The 17,052-nt window shown below is 42.3% G+C and overlaps 1 protein-coding gene across 5 annotated transcripts in view; it reads left to right on the top strand.

The window, feature by feature from the left end:
- The window catches only part of JMJD1C (jumonji domain containing 1C), a 165,957-nt gene that overhangs the window by 132,043 nt on the left and 16,862 nt on the right, over positions 1-17,052 (top strand). For 4 of the 5 annotated variants that reach the window (XR_008749917.1, XM_055819417.1, XM_055819426.1 and 1 more), the window contains 8 exons: positions 699-842; positions 961-1,153; positions 1,241-2,913; positions 6,002-6,174; positions 6,515-8,724; positions 11,730-11,931; positions 13,625-13,839; positions 14,855-15,007. Coding sequence is in view for 4 of the 5 variants with exons in the window: in XM_055819417.1 (XP_055675392.1) it covers positions 699-842; positions 961-1,153; positions 1,241-2,913; positions 6,002-6,174; positions 6,515-8,724; positions 11,730-11,931; positions 13,625-13,839; positions 14,855-15,007 (4,963 nt within the window). In the remaining variant the exon portion in view is untranslated. Of the gene's footprint in view, positions 1-698; positions 843-960; positions 1,154-1,240; positions 2,914-6,001; positions 6,175-6,514; positions 8,725-11,729; positions 11,932-13,624; positions 13,840-14,854; positions 15,008-17,052 lie in introns of those variants that run through there. The other variant, XM_055819429.1, reaches the window with a different exon arrangement.

Here is a 17,052-nt window from a genome sequence, read left to right as displayed (position 1 = left end):
TAATATGGGGAATGACCTGTCTCTGCCTTGAAATGACTGACAAAATCATATGTGACAATAAAATTTAAGACTAGTCTAATGCTCAGATACATTCTTTCCCTTAATTTGCTCTAATTAATTTTCCCCAAATGTTATTTTTTTCACTTTGTGACACATTGGTTAAAGATCTGGTTAGTATTTCCTCCCTTCTGAAATATCCCTCCCTAGTAACATTCCACCGCTCTTAGAGTTGTTCTCTCCAGTTATTTTGGTTCTTTCAGCAGTTTCGCTTCTGTTGGAAGCAGTATTGTAATGTGCTTCTGCAGGATATTTTATAGTGCATTAAATACATTTTATAAAATGTTTGTCTATTTGAATTTCTGCTTAACATATACTCTGTGAAGAGCTCAGTGTCTTAATTTCAAATTTGCAGATCAGTGAAAGGGGGGAAGGAAGTGGTGGGGTACTTCTTTTAAAAAACAAAGTTATTTTTACACTGACATGTAAAGACACATTTGCTTTGGTTTTACTCTTTTCCCAGCCTTTGTTGAGATTCATGTGTCAGATCTGCTCGCTTGGATTAAGTAGGCTTTTTCTCTGATTAGTCTTTAGCACACAAAATAGACTGATGAACAGTGATACAGAAAATACAGGTTGGGCAGTATGTGAACATCTGCTGATCTTTTTTTTTTGTTCTTTTTTTCTTTTTAATAAACCAGGTGTTAGAACCGCAGAATGTTGATCCTTCTATGGTTCAGATGACCTTTCTAGATGATGTTGTTCACTCTTTGTTGAAAGGTGAAAATATTGGCATCACTTCACGCCGACGGTCTCGTTCCAACCAGAACAGCAACACAGTCCACGTAGATACATTTATCTTTTTAACTAAGTATTTTTCTGTATTGTAAATATTAAAGATACATGTTTAAAGTCACTGATTAAAATTGCATTTAAGTTCATTAATCACAAAATTATTTTTAGGGTCATTATACACGTGCGCAAGCAAATAGTCCAAGACCAGCAATGAATTCCCAAACTGCAGCACCAAAACAGAATTCTCACCAGCATCAGCAACAGAGGAATACTCGGCCAAATAAGAGGAAAGGCTCTGATAGCAGCATGCCTGATGAAGAGAAGATGAAAGAAGAAAGATATGATTATATAGGTCGAGGAGGTAAAAGCAGTTATTGGAAAGGGAGGGAGAGCTGCTTAAAACTGTATTAGACTGAAAATGTGATAGAAATGTTTTTATTTTTTACAGAAAACCCCAAGAACAAAAATAAACACTTCCTTAGTAAAAGAAGAAAACCTGAAGAGGATGAAAAAAAATTAAATATGAAGAGACTGCGGACAGACAATATCTCAGATTACTCTGAGAGCAGTGACTCAGAAATTTCAAACAAAAGATTAACAGATTCGTCCTCAGAGCAAAATTCAGAAAACGAGTTAAAAAGCAAGAACACTTCAAACATAAATGGAGAAGAAGGAAAATCCCAAACTATTGAGGGAGTGGAACAGACACTAACAGATAGGCGGTCTCCATGGGATGAAATACAGGAAGATAAAAAACAAGAAGAGACAGAAAGACTGAAGTCATCCATCTTAGATCAGCAGGAAAAATCTTCACTCCATGCAGCAGAGCAGCCAACCCCTTATGAGCAGAATGCCAAGGATCCACATGTTCAAGAGTGCAATGCAGAAAAACATACTGCAGAATTAAAAAATGATCAGTTTGTACCCAGACCTCCTACTCCAAAATGTGGTGTTGATGTTACTAATAAAAACAATGCTGAAAAGGAGAGCCAGGATAATGCTGCAAGTACCTTTGGTTTGCAAACGGTTCAGAAAATAGAATCTCACAGCAGCGATTTAAAACAGCAATTTGCAAATGCAAATTTCCTTGAAGCAAGAAAACAGGAAGCTGATCAAAGTTGGGTTAGCGGTGTTGTTAACAAAACTGAATTGATCCAACCTGGGGTTGTAAAAACGTTATCAGTAAATGAACACTTAAATTCTGAAAAAGAAAAAGTGCAGTATGGCTCGTTTATGTCTTCGTTAAGTGTAGCTTCTCTAGCAGAAGAGAGTAAACTGCATAAACAAAGTCCAGTCCCCGATTCTGTGAAGTCAAAACCTAGTGCTTCAGTTGATCATCCTAAAACAAAGTCACCTGATGTTAAGCCTAAATTCACCCAATCTTCTGATACTGTGAAGTCTAAGGTTAGTTCCCAAAACAGCCATGCTACTGGATTAACAAGGTCAGCCAATAAAACTGATCATGATTTGCCTAGGTCTAGTTTTCATCCAGTTCCAGCTAGAGTTAGTGCTCTAGAAGCTACTAAAAGTCCTCTTATCATTGACAAGAATGAACATTTCACGGTGTACAGGGACCCCACTCTGATTGGACAAGAAACAGGAACTAATCACATTTCACCTTATTTGCATCAGCATAATTATCCTCTGCATTCCTCATCCCACCGAACCTGTTTAAATCCAAATGCTCATCATCCTGCATTAACTGGTTCATCCCACCTGCTAGCTGGGTCTTCAGCTCAGGCTCCCTTGTCTGCTATTAACACTCACCCCCTTAGTACCGCATCTCACCATTCTGTTCACCACCCTCATCTACTTCCTGCAGTGTTACCTGGAGTGCCTGCTGCCTCCTTGCTGGGTGGCCACCCGCGACTAGAGACTGCTCATGCTAGCAGCTTAGGCCATTTGGCATTAGCACACCAGCAGCAGCAACAGATGTTACAACACCAGTCTCCACATCTTCTTGGACAAGCTCATCCTTCTGCTTCCTATAATCAGCTAGGGCTTTATCCAATTATTTGGCAGTATCCAAACGGAACACATGCTTACTCAGGACTCGGTCTGCCCTCCTCCAAATGGGTCCACCCAGAAACTCCTGTTAACGCGGAGACTTCCTTGAGAAGGGTAAGTTGAACTCGTTTCTTAATGACATATTTAGCTGGGGACGGTGTCTCCCAGCAGTGGTTCTCTAGGTACAGATCTGGTGGTTTGCGTCACACAGTGTTTGGTGATGGCAGGTTTTTTGAGGAATGAAATTCCAGTAGTAACTGCTGTCTCGCAGTGGGCGTGAGTAGGGAGTTAGTTCTTCCAGACCTTGATTTCCCAAGTATTTTAAAGAAGAAATGTTTGGTTTTAGTTTATGACCAACTGGGGTCAACCAGTGGGTTTTGGACCTCAAGTCCACAGGGTAAATTCTGCTACCTCAAACGACGAAAACCATTGTGTAAGTTAAGTACTAGGAGAGGTAGTACTGTTGTCTTTACAGTGAAATTCATGTATGCTTGCTAAGCAATGGAGAAAGGCTGAGATGGGTGGAGTACTAAATCCAGCGGGAACTTCTGAAAAGAAATACTGTAGCATTTATAAATCTTTCTTGCACTGCACACCCATGTCTCTTGTCTTTACACCTATCTGTGTACCTTCTCTTGGCATATCTTTTTCTCCCCTTCTGTTCCTGTTGACACACATCCCTGCCTTCCCATCTGCGTTCTACTCCTCTGTATTCAAGTCAGGGTGATTCCTCTGTCTGCATGCTGAGTATAACCACTGAAGTCTCAGAAGAAATGGTTTTGTGTTTTTCAGCCTAACGCCCAGTGCGGCGGCGGCGTTTGGCAGGCAGACGTGGCAATTACAGGAAAAGTTTTCTCAGCTCCTGCAGGCTTGGGTTATGGCATGCTTATTGCAGGCACCTTAGAGGAACAGTGTAAGATGAAGCATGTGTAGCGCAGACAGAAACTTTGGAGAGCTTTCCTGCCAGCTTCAATCAAACCTCCACTGAGCATGTGCATACTGATCTTCAGAGGCTTACAACTTGGCCTAATTTGGGCAGATTTTCACAGGGACCACAAAAGGCATGTCACTGACAGTGGTCCTCCTGCCAGATTGTAAGCCTTTGCGTCAAAACTTGGAGTTCCTGAATGGTTATAAAGATTTTTTTCTTTTTCATCATGGGGAAAGCTATTCTTCCCCAGCCTCATTCTTGAGAAAAGCCAAACCCTTGTGGCTAAGTCTTTCCCAAACAGCCAGCTTGAGTTGGCCTTGCAATAAGAAGTCACTTTGATTTAAAATGTGATAAAGTGAAACGCAGCAGGGAAGAAAAGACTAAGAGAAAACTATAGGTGGATTTATCTTTTCATGTTGCTGCCTGCTCCACCCCATGCTGAAGTCCATTTTAAAGAACTTTGGGTAGACTGTGTTTACACTTTGGCTGCCTGAAGTATGCAGCCCTGCATACTGAGGCACGTAGCTTTTTAATTATGTTGATATGTGGCAATTGTCTTGTGGTGACTTGTCTTCTGGCTCTTGCGCTGGAGGCCTTTTTTAAATATGTCTTAGAAACCCAGAATGGGCGTTTCCGAAGTAGGTTTGAATGGGTGCCACAATTGCAGAAAGGGATCTGTGTTTCAGCTGTAACAGCAGCAGCCACCCTCTGCTGAGGGCTGAGTGTGTCTGTGTGTCACGGGAAGCGTGCCCCCCAGCCCACCTTTTCCTACCCTCCACAGGTGACTGTGGCAGCTCCCGTCTTTGGCCTGGGCCGTAGGTGGTTGCAGGTGGAGTCACAAAGCTATTAAGGCAACGCTTGGTGCTCAAGCAGATGTTCCCCACCTCCTCTAGGGAGAAGGTGATGGGCCTTTTTTGCATAATACTTTAATACAGCTTGCAGGCTATTCGTGGGAATTCACCGCAGCGTGGGAACTCCTGGCCTAGCAAACGTGTGCACCAAAACTGTTAGCACAAACCCAAGAAGTTGCTTTACATATTCAAAAGTACAGAAATCAGAACTTGAAAGTTGTAGCACCTGCAGATCTATTCTGTGCTGTGTGCGCGTGTCATGAGAGCTCTTGGCGTCCCTTCTGCTGTAGCAGTTCTCAGCTGGGAGCCCCCGAGGCTGGGGAGGAGAGGCATGGACTGCTGAGAAGCAGGGAAGGGGAAGTAGTTCTGGGCAAGAGTTGGGGGTGGAGCAGCTCTGAGAGACACTGGGGTGTGCCTGGGAGTTTTGCTCACTCTTGTCCTGGTCCCTTCTTGGCTGGTCCCTAGCACTTGAGCACCACTTCAGCAGGGTGCCCTGCCTTGCCCTGCCTTGCCACTCGTCTGTGTGGGTTTCATGTAAGCAGGTCTCAGAGGAGAGAGGGAGAGGGGAAGAGAGATGGAGAGCTGCTCTTGGCCTTTCCTGCAGAGTTGTTACACAAGTTTCAGAGAAGAAATGAAAATACAAACGTACCCAAGTAGTCAATTAGAAAACGGTTCATAAATTAAGACTTATCACTGTGTGTGGAAGTGAGGATGGTTTCTATTGCCCATCTTTTGAGTGTTTAGGCACACATGACAGAGTTAACGTGTGCTATGCGTTTGCCCTGGTGCAAACTATGGCAGATGTGTGCGTACCTTTATGGTTTTAGTACTGTGCTGCAGATGAAATTAGGCCAAACAAAAATGCCTGGCAGATTAAGATTATCATACTTAATCATTTGCTTGAGAGGGAGGAGAGGAACTGTCCAGGAAAGAGATACGTCTGTCCCTTATATTGAGGTTTTTTACAAAGCTGGGGATGAAATTGTTTTCCAGAAATACTAAACCATATTTGTCTTTTGAAAGAAATACTTCTTGCAATTCATTGAAAAGCTAATGGTCTGTTTACTCATAACTGAAGTCAAGTGCTGTCAGACTATCATTGGTTTGCTAATTTTGATGAGCTTGAGATGCTGTTCTAGAATTAAATATTCATGCTGAATACTTGAAAATTAAACAGTTCTTAGAATGCTTCCAAAATGTGTAAACTGTTTTCTATACCACAAGTCCAGGGGAAGTACGGTCAGATGTTCCAGTTGATCTAAAAGTGACTTAAAATGTTAAATTTTATTTATTGTGTATGATTTGGTGCTGCAATACATTACTTCACTCTGATCATTGGTAGGGCTTGATACAGTAACTCTTGTGGTCCCATGATTATTTTGAAATCTGATTTTGTTTTTGTTTTGGTTGGTGTTAACAGAATACTCCCAGCCCATGGTTACACCAGCCCACCCCGGTGACCTCAGCTGACAGCCTCGGTTTACTGAGTCACATTCCCGTGCGACCGTCCAGTGCAGATCCCCTTCGACCTCTCAAACTGACAACGCATTCCAGCCCACCGTTGTCCAAAAGTGTTGTAGAGCATCACAAGGAGTAAGTTTGCGTTCCATCTCCGTGTGAGAGGGTACATTTCAGCAGCCGACGTTGTCTTACAGCTTCCTTTTAGCTCATTTGTGAACGTGGCTGTCTGCAATACAGGGGGGGGCGGGAAAGCAGCTTGCCGGTGTGCTGCAAAACAGACTCTGCCCTGGTGACTTGGAGTGGTACTTGAGTTCCTGAGTCATCTGAAGACTTTTGAAAAATTGTACCTAATATAAAGAGAAGTTTATTTTGTGTTAATAGATAACTTTGGTCACAGCACGGGAAGAAAGGTCTTCCATTTAGCACGGCGCACTACCTTCAGACTGACCTCTGTCTGGTTAACCTTTTTCAGAGAACTGGAGAGGAAAGCATTCATTGAACCTTTACGTTCTGTTACAACTGCACCAGTGAAGACAGAGCTAGAGCAAAACAGAACACAGACAGCAAAGGAGAGCCATATGCACAGACATTTCACAGATCCAGTGTTGAACCAGCTGCCAAGGCCACCACAGGAGACTGGGGAGCGACTGAGCAAATACAAAGAAGAACACAGACGGATACTCCAAGAAAGTATTGAAGTTGCTCCTTTTACAGCCAAAATAAAGGCACTGGAGGGAGAGAGAGATAACTACTCCAGGGTAACATCCTTATCTTCAAGTCCCAAAAGCCATTCAGTAAAATATGACAAAGATGCCGAACGCTCTGTCTCAGAACTGTATAAAATGAAGCATTCTGTTCCACAGAGTTTGCCACAGAGTAACTATTTCACCACTTTGTCTAATAGTGTAGTAAATGAACCGCCAAGATCATACCCGTCAAAGGAAGCTTCAGGTGCATATGTTGATAAGCAAACTAATTGTCCTGCAACAGCAGCTAGTCCCCAGTCTCTCCCCTCTTACATTTCTTCTCTTTCAAAACCTCCACCTTTAATTAAGCACCAACCAGAGAGCGAAGGCTCTGCGAGCAAGATATCTGAGCAGGTTTCACAGTCAGTGCAGTCTCACTCTGTAAATTCTTTTAGAAGTGACAGCAGGAGCCCTACTCAGTTGTCAATCTCGTCTTCAAATACACTCCGGAGTATGCCTGCCTTGCACAGAGCCCCTGTGTTTCACCCTCCTGTGCACCAGAACCTGGAGAAGAAGGAAAGCAGCTATAGCAGCCTTTCACCTCCGACTCTAACCCCCGTTCAGCCCGTTAATGCTGGTGGTGGCAAAATACAGGAGTTGCAGAAACCACCAACTTTAGTACCTGAGCCTAAGGAAGCTCAGAACGTTTACAAGGGCACTTCTGAACAGAATTTGTCAGAAATATGGAAGTCCAGTAATGCCCCAAATAATGAGAAAGCGGATTGGCATGTTGAAAGAATAAGTGGAAAGTCGCAGTCCGCTACAGCATCTGTTATTGTGCGTCCTCCTTCTAGCACGAAATATGATAGCATACCAGTAATGCAGTCTGCTTCCAAAGATCGAGTTAGTGAGAGATCTTCAGCTGTGACAAATCAAGCAGATTGCCTGAAAACAGCGGAAGCCAGGGAGACTGGAAGAATCATTCTGCCAAATATGAACTCAGACAGTGCTCGCACACAGTATGAAAAGAAATTTCCAGCGGTCTCGCAAGGCACCATTCCTCGTGCTGTCACCCCTACCACAACTATGATTTGCAGTACCAAAACGGATGTCACCGCATCAGCAGCAACAACTACCAGCGTGTCAAGTTGGGGTAGTTCAGAAGTGACTTACTCCTTATCAAACACGGTCTTGGCCTGCACGTCACTGGAGTGTACTGCCTCGAGAGCGGCAAGTCAGGCAGTGGCGCAGACCCAGGAATGCAAGGTCAGCACTCCAGCTCCAGTTACACCCGCCACTGGCAAGACAGGCAGCGCTGCTCAGCCCAGCTCGGGATTCTCCACCTCCACCGACTTTGTCCATTTGAAAAAGCACAAGGCAGCGTTGGCTGCAGCTCAGTTTAAAAGTAGTAACACCAGTGAGACCGAATCCAACCCTGTGAAAAATCAGACATTTTCAGCCTCTGTCTCCCTAGACAGTGCTATCGTCTGTAATACAATAAACAAAGCGAACTCTGTAGGCAGTGGGCAAACTTCCCAGACGAGTCAGCCAAACTACCACACTAAGCTGAAAAAGGCTTGGCTAACAAGACACTCGGAGGAAGATAAAAACACTAATAAAAAAGAGAATTCAGGGAACAGTGTTTCAGAAATTATTAAGCCATGTACTGTCAATTTAATAGCTTCTACATCAAATGATTTGCAAAACAACATAGATAGTAAAATCTTGGCAGATAAGTTTGTGAAGGAAGATAAGCACCCTAGGAGAAAAGCAAAACGAACTTATGAGTCTGGCTCTGAAAGCGGAGACTCTGATGAAAGTGAGAGCAAGTCAGAGCAAAGGACTAAACGGCAGCCCAAGCCAACTTACAAAAAGAAACAAAATGATTTGCAGAAAAAAAAGGGTGAGACAGAGGAAGAAGTAAAACCGAATGGTGTCCTTAGCAGGAGTGCCAAAGAAAAAAGCAAGCTGAAGTTACAGAGCGGCAGTAACAGCAGTGAGTATATTAACCTGATTTGGAAGAGGCGGACTAATGGGAAGTCTTAACTGTTAATCCTGGAGGGTTTGTCATGTATGATAGCTGGGAAAAGAGTTAAAAAGCATGCTTGTGTAAATGAGTAGGTCCAGATTTATCTGTCTTGAGGCTATTTGAACTATCCTGGTTTAAGAAATTCAGCGTTTTCTGTGTATATGTATATATGTTAACAAACTGGTTCTTGGCCTAAAAATAAGCAGTAAACAAACTGGTTTATGCTGTCCATCAGAATTGAACAGAGTGGTGCGTATAGTTGTGCCATTTGTATAGATTTTTATTTTTTTATTATTAAAGATCTAACACATTTATTTTTAGAGCACTACTGGAAGGAAAGATTCTCTGTTGAACTTTAATTCATCCTTTGATCAGGAAGCCAGAGGCAGTTCCTTGAGAGCCTGATGCCACTCTGTTATGATTCGGTTAATTTAATGAAAGGTTTGAGGGAGACTCATTTCACACTCCTAATGAGCTTGTGTATTACATGGCGTTAACAACCCTCTTGTTTAAAAGGAAGAAAGAAATTTAGGGAAATATAGATTTCAATTTAAATGTAATACTGTAGCATGTAGCAGATTGTAACTGGATTCATCTGAAAAGAGAAACTGGTCTGCCAACGTGAGGGATTTTATTTTAAGAACTTACCTTGTTTTTTATCCCAATTTATTCTTCTCCAAGGACTTATTCTTTTGTCTTTGTTCTGGTTGAGTATGAGAAAGTCCGCCATTAATTTTTTTTTTTTGCAAGAATTTTTAAGTACAGGTAGTAAGAAAAATTAGTCCTGCTCCCTGTAATTACATTCTTTGGCTTTTCACTGCCTAGTGTATAAAGTTACTTTTCTGGTATCTGTGAGTACTTGATTCCTAAGTTGTTCTGGGTGCTCGAAGACAGACTGGGTTGCAGTCTGTCTGAGGTATTCTGGCTTGGGTCCAGTGATAGTAGTATTGCATACTTTTTTTTTTTTCCCCTTTCCCCCACCCAACTCAAGGGAGGATCAAGGAGAACATGCCTATAAAATCTTTCTGGGTTTTGCTTCTTAAACTGAAAATGTATGCGTCTAACATGGGTCTTCATGACCTTTTTATTGTTGCAGAAGTTTTTTTGTGGGTTTGTTGTAGAAGGATTGCTTACCTAAGATAAGGGAAGGCAGTGACTTCTTGTCTTGGCTAGTGGTACCTGAGAATAAAAGCGATACGTGATAATGCATTATGGAACTTAGCTTGGGAAATGGGTGGGAATGGGTATTGCATTCTGTTGTCAGTTGCACAGCCTGTGTCCTGCACATGAACACACTGGGCCTGTCCTTGTGGTAACAGCTTCTTGTGCTTCCCATCTTCTCTCGAAGTCTTAATAGACCAGGGCTCTTTCTGTCCATTTCTCCTACTTGGCCCATTACATAGATGCTTCTGATAGTCCTGTCCGTTTATCTTGCGGGGGGAAGCTTTCTTATAATTTCTGAGAGAGAGCTGGTCAGAGATTTTCTTAAAAAGAATTGCTTCCACAAAGGTTTATACAAAAATACAGTCAACCTTGAGGAGCTTTCAGGAAAGAACAGGTCCCCATGGGACAGCTGCCTGGGGTCCCTGTCGGTGGCTGAAGATAATTGTGCTTCAGGACTGGGGGCTCGGTGGCAGTTTTGCAACGTGGGTGGTATGTGAATACTGCCAGGGTTGAAAACTGCTTTGTCCTGATGCCGTTTTGGAAAGCCCCAGGAGCCTGTGTGCTAGCCAGAGCGCTCAGAGCTCCAGGCTGCAAGGCTCCCTCCTGCAAAGCAAGGCGTTTTACAGTTCTGCAAGCGTTGGGGGTCTTCCAAGTTCCTGCCCACAGAGCTTGAAGTCTAGCAGTTCCCAGATGCCACCCAGGATCTCTGGTTCCGAGGCAGAAAACATTGTTTTGGACTAGCAAACCTGTACTTTGGCCTTTTCTACTCTAGAGTTGTAATCCAGTTACCGTCATGCTCCTTAGGCAAGTTGAGAGCGCGTTTTGTAGGCCATGAACTCAGGCACAGGCAGTCTGTCACTTGCAGAGTTTGCGCAAGTCGTTGCTGGCAAAATACAGATCTGAACCCAAGTACCAAGTCCAAAGTTAGTACCCTGACCTCTCTATCGTTCTTTATCCCTCTTTACAGAATGTGAGCTTTTCAAGAGTAGTGATAGATGAAATGACAGGTACTTCTGTCTATCTGCAGATAAAACCAGTGCCACTTTTTTTTAAAAGTCATTGAAATGAAAGCCTGGTTAAATAACGACAGGGTTCAGTTTCAAAATGCACGTGTGCAAATTGCACATATTACCCAGTACTCTTCTTGCTCCTGGTGTTACTCAGTGTCAGATCTGCTGACTTTCATGTTGAAAATAGAACTGTACTGCTTAGCCTTGCAAAGCCACAAACTTGACAGAGAGCAAATTGATTCTGTTCTTCCTTATGCCGGATATTTTAGATCAAGTTCAGTTGAGTTACGTGTGAATAGAGCTGTTCTTCTGTAATCATATCTGTAACCCTCAGCGAAAATGAGTTTTCAAGAAGTAGGATTTCTTGGGTTTTTTTAAGGTTTGCTTTCGTTCATGAAATTGTTGCCATTTTTGCATACATCTTCACTTGAAGCAGTTCAAACCTTTCTTTCTTGAGGTATTGTATTTCTTGGCTTGTTTTGTAAGAATGAGATTCTGAAGATGGTTTTGATGGAATATTTGGTGAACAGTACAGCTAATATAAGAGAAAATACAGTGTCCTGGGTATTCCTGGTAGCTCATCAGATAGTTAACTGTGCTTCTGCTTGTCTTAGGTTTAATTGTTACCTATCCTTCTTAAAGTTCAGTGCTGACAGGTGGGACAAATGGAAGTAATAATGAAGTATGTTAGGCAGGTAACGTATGTACTTTCAGAAATGTTGAACGCTGACTGTTCTGACTGGGTTCTGCCAATAAGGTCTGCCAGTACCTCATCTGAAACTCTGCTTATTTTTGCAGCTGGTATACCTCGCTCAGTGTTAAAAGATTGGCGCAAAGTAAAGAAGCTGAAGCAGACGGGAGAGTCCTTTTTGCAGGATGATTCTTGCTCTGAAATAGGACCAAATTTGCAAAAATGCAGAGAATGTAGGTTAATAAGAAGTAAGAAGGGAGAAGAACCAACTCACTCACCAGTGTTTTGTAGATTTTACTACTTTCGGCGGTAAGTACGGCTGTTTTCCTGATGATGTGGTGGTTTAACTTCTAAATACTGACAAAGGACTTGCGTGCTTGAAAGCTTGTCTGATTTTTCTGGCTCAGTCTGCCTGATAAAAGACACTGTCTAATTTAACAGTATTTACATTTGTATTTCTTCTTTTGTGGATTGACTTCATTGCATTTAAAGCTTTATAGCAGAGACATCAGAACAGCTGCCCAGTGTACCTTAGGCAAGCAGAAAATACAGCACATCACCATTACACAGGTGTCTGACATTTGAAGTGGGATTTTCAAAAGGCAAGCTTCAGTTGTTCTAGACAAGTTGTACAACCACAGAGTTGCATTTATTTGTAATTGTTCTTATGCCAGTATATGGTGGGAATGCTGCTCAAGGTTTTCTGGGAGTTTTCTGAGGACAGAGGAGTTGTGACATCCTTTTTCACAATTAATGGCCCTTGAAGGAAAACTCACAAGTCGGGAAGAAAATTCCCCAGGATGCAGCGTAGCATATGTGGTGCAGGGAGCACAGCTATTGAGACACAACAAAATGGCTTTAATTTGCGCGTGGGCTATGTTGTCAGTATATATCCAGCTAACTCTGGACAGGAAATGGTTTCCTAGGTTGGGTTTAACTTTTTGTAATGAAGCTTTAGTTGCAAGACGTGGTAGTCCTACAGGAATCATTTCAAGGTTGGACTCAGAATACCTTCTGCATAAGAATATTTGCTTCCTAGTGCGGCAATGTCACAGTTCTGGGTTTTTACTTCTGCACAAAAGAGAGAACATAAGTGATAAAATTTTGCCAACATTTTAAAACACAGTTACAGAATTTAAAAATTTGAATGTTTTGAATACTTGGTGGTGAATTTTACAGCAGTTTAATTATTTTCACTGTGTTTAGATGGTAGGGCTTGAATTGTAAACGAAGTTTGCGCTACTGTTGGAAGTCACAACTGCAAATTGTTTCTTCTTCATGAAATACATATCTGAATATCATTTTTGGTACTTAGTTCTGAATTAAGGACTGTTTTACTAGCATTGTTGTAAAATTCCTTAACTATTATAATAATAGCGTATGTATAATGAATTATCCTGTACTGTGCAAGATGAAGTAATTAATTTTATTGCTTAAAAAGAGGCCAAATATGGGTAGGGTTAGTAGAATGGTATTGGGTAGGATAACAGGAAAGCCTTTAGTTATTTTAAAGGTCAGAAAGCAGCAGGTACAAAAAGTTACCTTTTATTAGTGATATATTCTGCCTAGAAAGACTTAAAATATAGTGTTTTCTGAGTATGAGAGCAGTAGGATAGAAAGATCTATAAAATAGACGGAATGATTGCTGTCACGACACTCCAAAAATCAAAGGCAAGGAATAGGTGAAACTTTGGGGGGGCGGGAAGATAATTTTCCTGTCTGCAATTTTAAAGCAGTAATAAATATTACAGGGAGAACATGCTGAGTAAACTGAGTACAAAAAGTGCTTTAAAAGTTGGTTCTAGTTTTCATGCTTTCTTACTGTTTGTTTTAAAACTATGTTTGGCAGTAGGATTTATTTTTAAATTAGAAGATATGGCAGGATGCTGAAGCAGGTAAAGAAAACTTACTGGTACGACATAAGCAGTAAGGTAAATTAGCAAGTAAACTGTAAGTCACAGAGTATGTTCTATGCAGTTAAACTGTCTGTTTTCATTTTTAGGTTATCTTTTAGTAAGAACGGAGTGGTTAGAATAGATGGTTTCTCCTCTCCTGATCAATATGATGATGAAGCGCTGAGTTTATGGACACATGAAAACTATGATGATGATGAACTGGACTTAGAAACTTCTAAATACATTCTAGATATCATAGGTGATAAATTTTGTCAGTTAGTAACATCTGAGAAAACAGCCATGTCCTGGGTGAAAAAAGACGGTAAGGATGCTCTTAAGTGTTCTGCAGTTTACTGTAGTGTTTGCGTTTGTCGTGACCCATTGCTTCCTTTTGAGTAGCTCACTTCACCAGATTGTCACACTGGATTTTTCTAGGCTGTTTTGTAAGAGAGTATGTCGGGAAGGGGCAAGGACCTTCCTCAGCGGGCCAGCCCATTCCCCCTCCCTACACTGGTGGCTGTGCTGGGCCAGGTCCAGGCTGCTGTTGGGACTGGAGCAGCCTGGTTCCCAGCTTGGCCTCCAGCTTTCCAGCCAGAGCGGCCAGCTCCAGGCTAAGGCCTGCAGTGAGCCAGGTACTGATTCCTGCCAACAGACGTTGTGTTTCTGAGGTGTCTCCTTCCCAGAACAAAGGAGAATAGCATGATCGCATGTGCCATGTGAAGCATGTGCTAACAGCATCATCTCCCTACCAAAGCCACGGTTCGTCTTTCTGGCCCACAGCAGATGGGCACAGGCTGGAAACGCACTGGTGGCGTGGCTAATTCCAGGCAATAGGAGGAGGAGGTAGGGCAGAAAGCAGAAGTATGAGCCAGGTCTCTGGGACAGGCACCCCCCACCCCCCCTCCCACCCCCCCGACTCTAACCATCCAGCTCACCGGTTTGGCTTCTCTTGAGATTAAACATGTCCCATTGGCAGTCAGATGAAAAAACCAGCTCTCTTCATTGCACGGGGTTAGAAGTACATGTTGAAGAAGCTCTTCTTCATACTTGCAGCCTACTCTTGTTGAGCAGGAATGTTCTTTCTATATTACTTTGGCCTGTGTTTTTTGGATACTTTAATTTCTTTATAGTGTATGAATAATAGCATTGATGGGGATGCTGTGTAATGCAACTAAGAGGGTAAATGCTGATGGCCTGTTTATGAAGGATCACTTTCCTCCCCCCACACCCACTTGCGTCTGAGGGGAAAATTACGAATGCTTCATCTATAAAGACTATTCATTCTGTGCTTTGCATTTAAATTTCAGTCCTTTTATTCTGCTTTTTTTGTATTTCAGCCAAAATTGCATGGAAGAGAGCAGTGAGAGGAGTCCGTGAGATGTGTGATGCATGTGAAGCCACATTATTTAACATTCATTGGGTCTGCCAAAAATGTGGATTTGTGGTCTGCCTAGATTGTTACAAGGCAAAGGAAAGAAAAAGTTCTAGAGGTCAGTTCTTTATGAGCTAGAGCATTGTATAGGCTGTTTATTCTCATTTGTTGCAGAGCTGCTGATCCACTAGTGTAACTGCCTTTCTGTAAAGTGTTAAATTACTGCTTGTGTGTTTTAGTTTCTCTTAGATCTTTTTTGCCTCCTTTTTTCTTGGTAAATGTAGAATCAGTCATTCAGAAAGCAACTGCTGTGGGGGCTATTTTAGGTCTTTGTCCGCTTTTCAGTCTTTTTTTGTGTGGATTGTCTTGGATTGCTGGTGCCTTGCCCCTCAAGGTTAAATCTTGTTCTTAGCTGTGAGACCGGCACTCCGTTACACCTCCCTGCTTTATGGTAACTCACTGCCAAGACTTGCCTTGATATGAGTGCTTTCTGGGGTCCTCCCTTCGGAAGTACATGGTTTGTCTTATTGACTTAACAGCCTGGTTTTTATTATAAAAAAAGAAGAGATGGAGAAAAACAATTTACGTGGTATTCAAAATGAGCATTAATGGGGGTTTCACAATCCAGCAGCCTACACACATACTTCGTTTAATTCCTGTGCTTTAATGGGAATGGCTAGTTTAGTCTATAGTGAAGTACAACAGGACTGACTTACAGGCCTGTGATTTCTGAGTGACCCAGCCTGGTTGCAGTTGAAAGAGAGAATGGCTTGGAAGATTGATCTGGTGATTCAGCCCTCGGCTGTGACATGGTGCTCAGGCTGCTTGTTGGAAAGGACTGCCTTCCCCTGGGTGGCAGGCATTGTGCCCTGGCACAGTCGTGCGGTCAAACACTGCGCCAGGAACTGATTCAAGTATAATGCTGTTTCAAAAAGCATTTCCATGTTTGTCATAGCAGCATAATGTCACAGATGTGAAATGTCGGTAAAATAAAAGTTTAACCGTTAGATGGCAGATGTTTGATAAATGGAGAGACCATCCCCTTTGTCCTTCGCTTGCGGTTAGAGGTCTCCTCCACTGTGGTTCTAGGATGTTCCCAGAGACTTCCATCAAATCCTGAAGTTTCTAGAGAACTAACGTTGGCGGTTTTTAATACTGAGAACAGTCATTAATGTTTCAGTGCTGGAGGCTGCTTCAGCGGCTCTCAACTGGCTTAAGCCTCTGTGTGTGCATGTGTCTGCATCCATCTGACGTGGCTTGGGATATACGCCGAACATTATTTACCCTAGTGGGAACACGCGGTCAGAGGCTTTTTATAGTGTGCGTGTTAACCAGCCAGGAAAGTTTTAGTAAAATACCTTCAAAGCTTACAAAAAGCAGTATACAGAAGCAGGCTTCTTTTCAGTCCCCTTAACAGGGAAGACTTTCTCTTTACTGTTCATCCCAACATAACGTGCAAAAGCAGTACGATAGCGTCCCTCTCCGCAGCTTTATTTCTAACGATGCTGTAGGATTCATGTGAACTGTATCTCTCCTTTGGCACTCGCATACAAAGCTCAGAACCACGTCTCTATATAATTACACCATTTTTCCTGGAACTGGTAGTTGTTTTTACAGTTGCCTGAATGTAACGGGGAAGAACTGGTTTCCCCCTGCTTCAGCAGGAATGCTAGAGGTTTAAATATTCCATACTTAGGTTATTTATCAGCGACTTCTATCAGTACTGCATGAATGAATGACTCTGCATCCATTGTTACCTTCAGACAGTTCGTGGCACCATCAGGTGGAGTGCCACGTTATGGCATTTCAGTGATAAAATACATGAAGTAGATACAGGCTATTTTGGTTTTTGATTTGATTTGTTTGCTACCCGTTACATATTTCAATGTTTTAGGAGTTACGAAAACTACACAATGGCTAACAAATCTAATATTTATCTGAAAGGAGCATTTGGTACGTGTGTATCTATTACAGTGTAAGAATGTAATGCTTTAGATGTGCTAAATGCTTTCTTTAGTGTACTCCTTAGCTTACGTTGCTGGAGCTGAGCAAGCTAGTAAAAAGAACTCTTTTTGTAAAAGTAAAGTCTCTTAAAACTGGCAGTCCATTAGATAGGATACAAGACCAGGGGTCGAGAGAGAAATGGCATTCCTGTTTCTGCCC

This window comes from Falco peregrinus, chromosome 1 (genome assembly GCF_023634155.1).
Source record: "Falco peregrinus isolate bFalPer1 chromosome 1, bFalPer1.pri, whole genome shotgun sequence".
Lineage (NCBI taxonomy): Eukaryota > Metazoa > Chordata > Aves > Falconiformes > Falconidae > Falco > Falco peregrinus.
The sequence above is the reverse complement of the archived record's forward strand: the minus strand, read 5'-3'. Positions and strand labels throughout refer to the sequence as shown.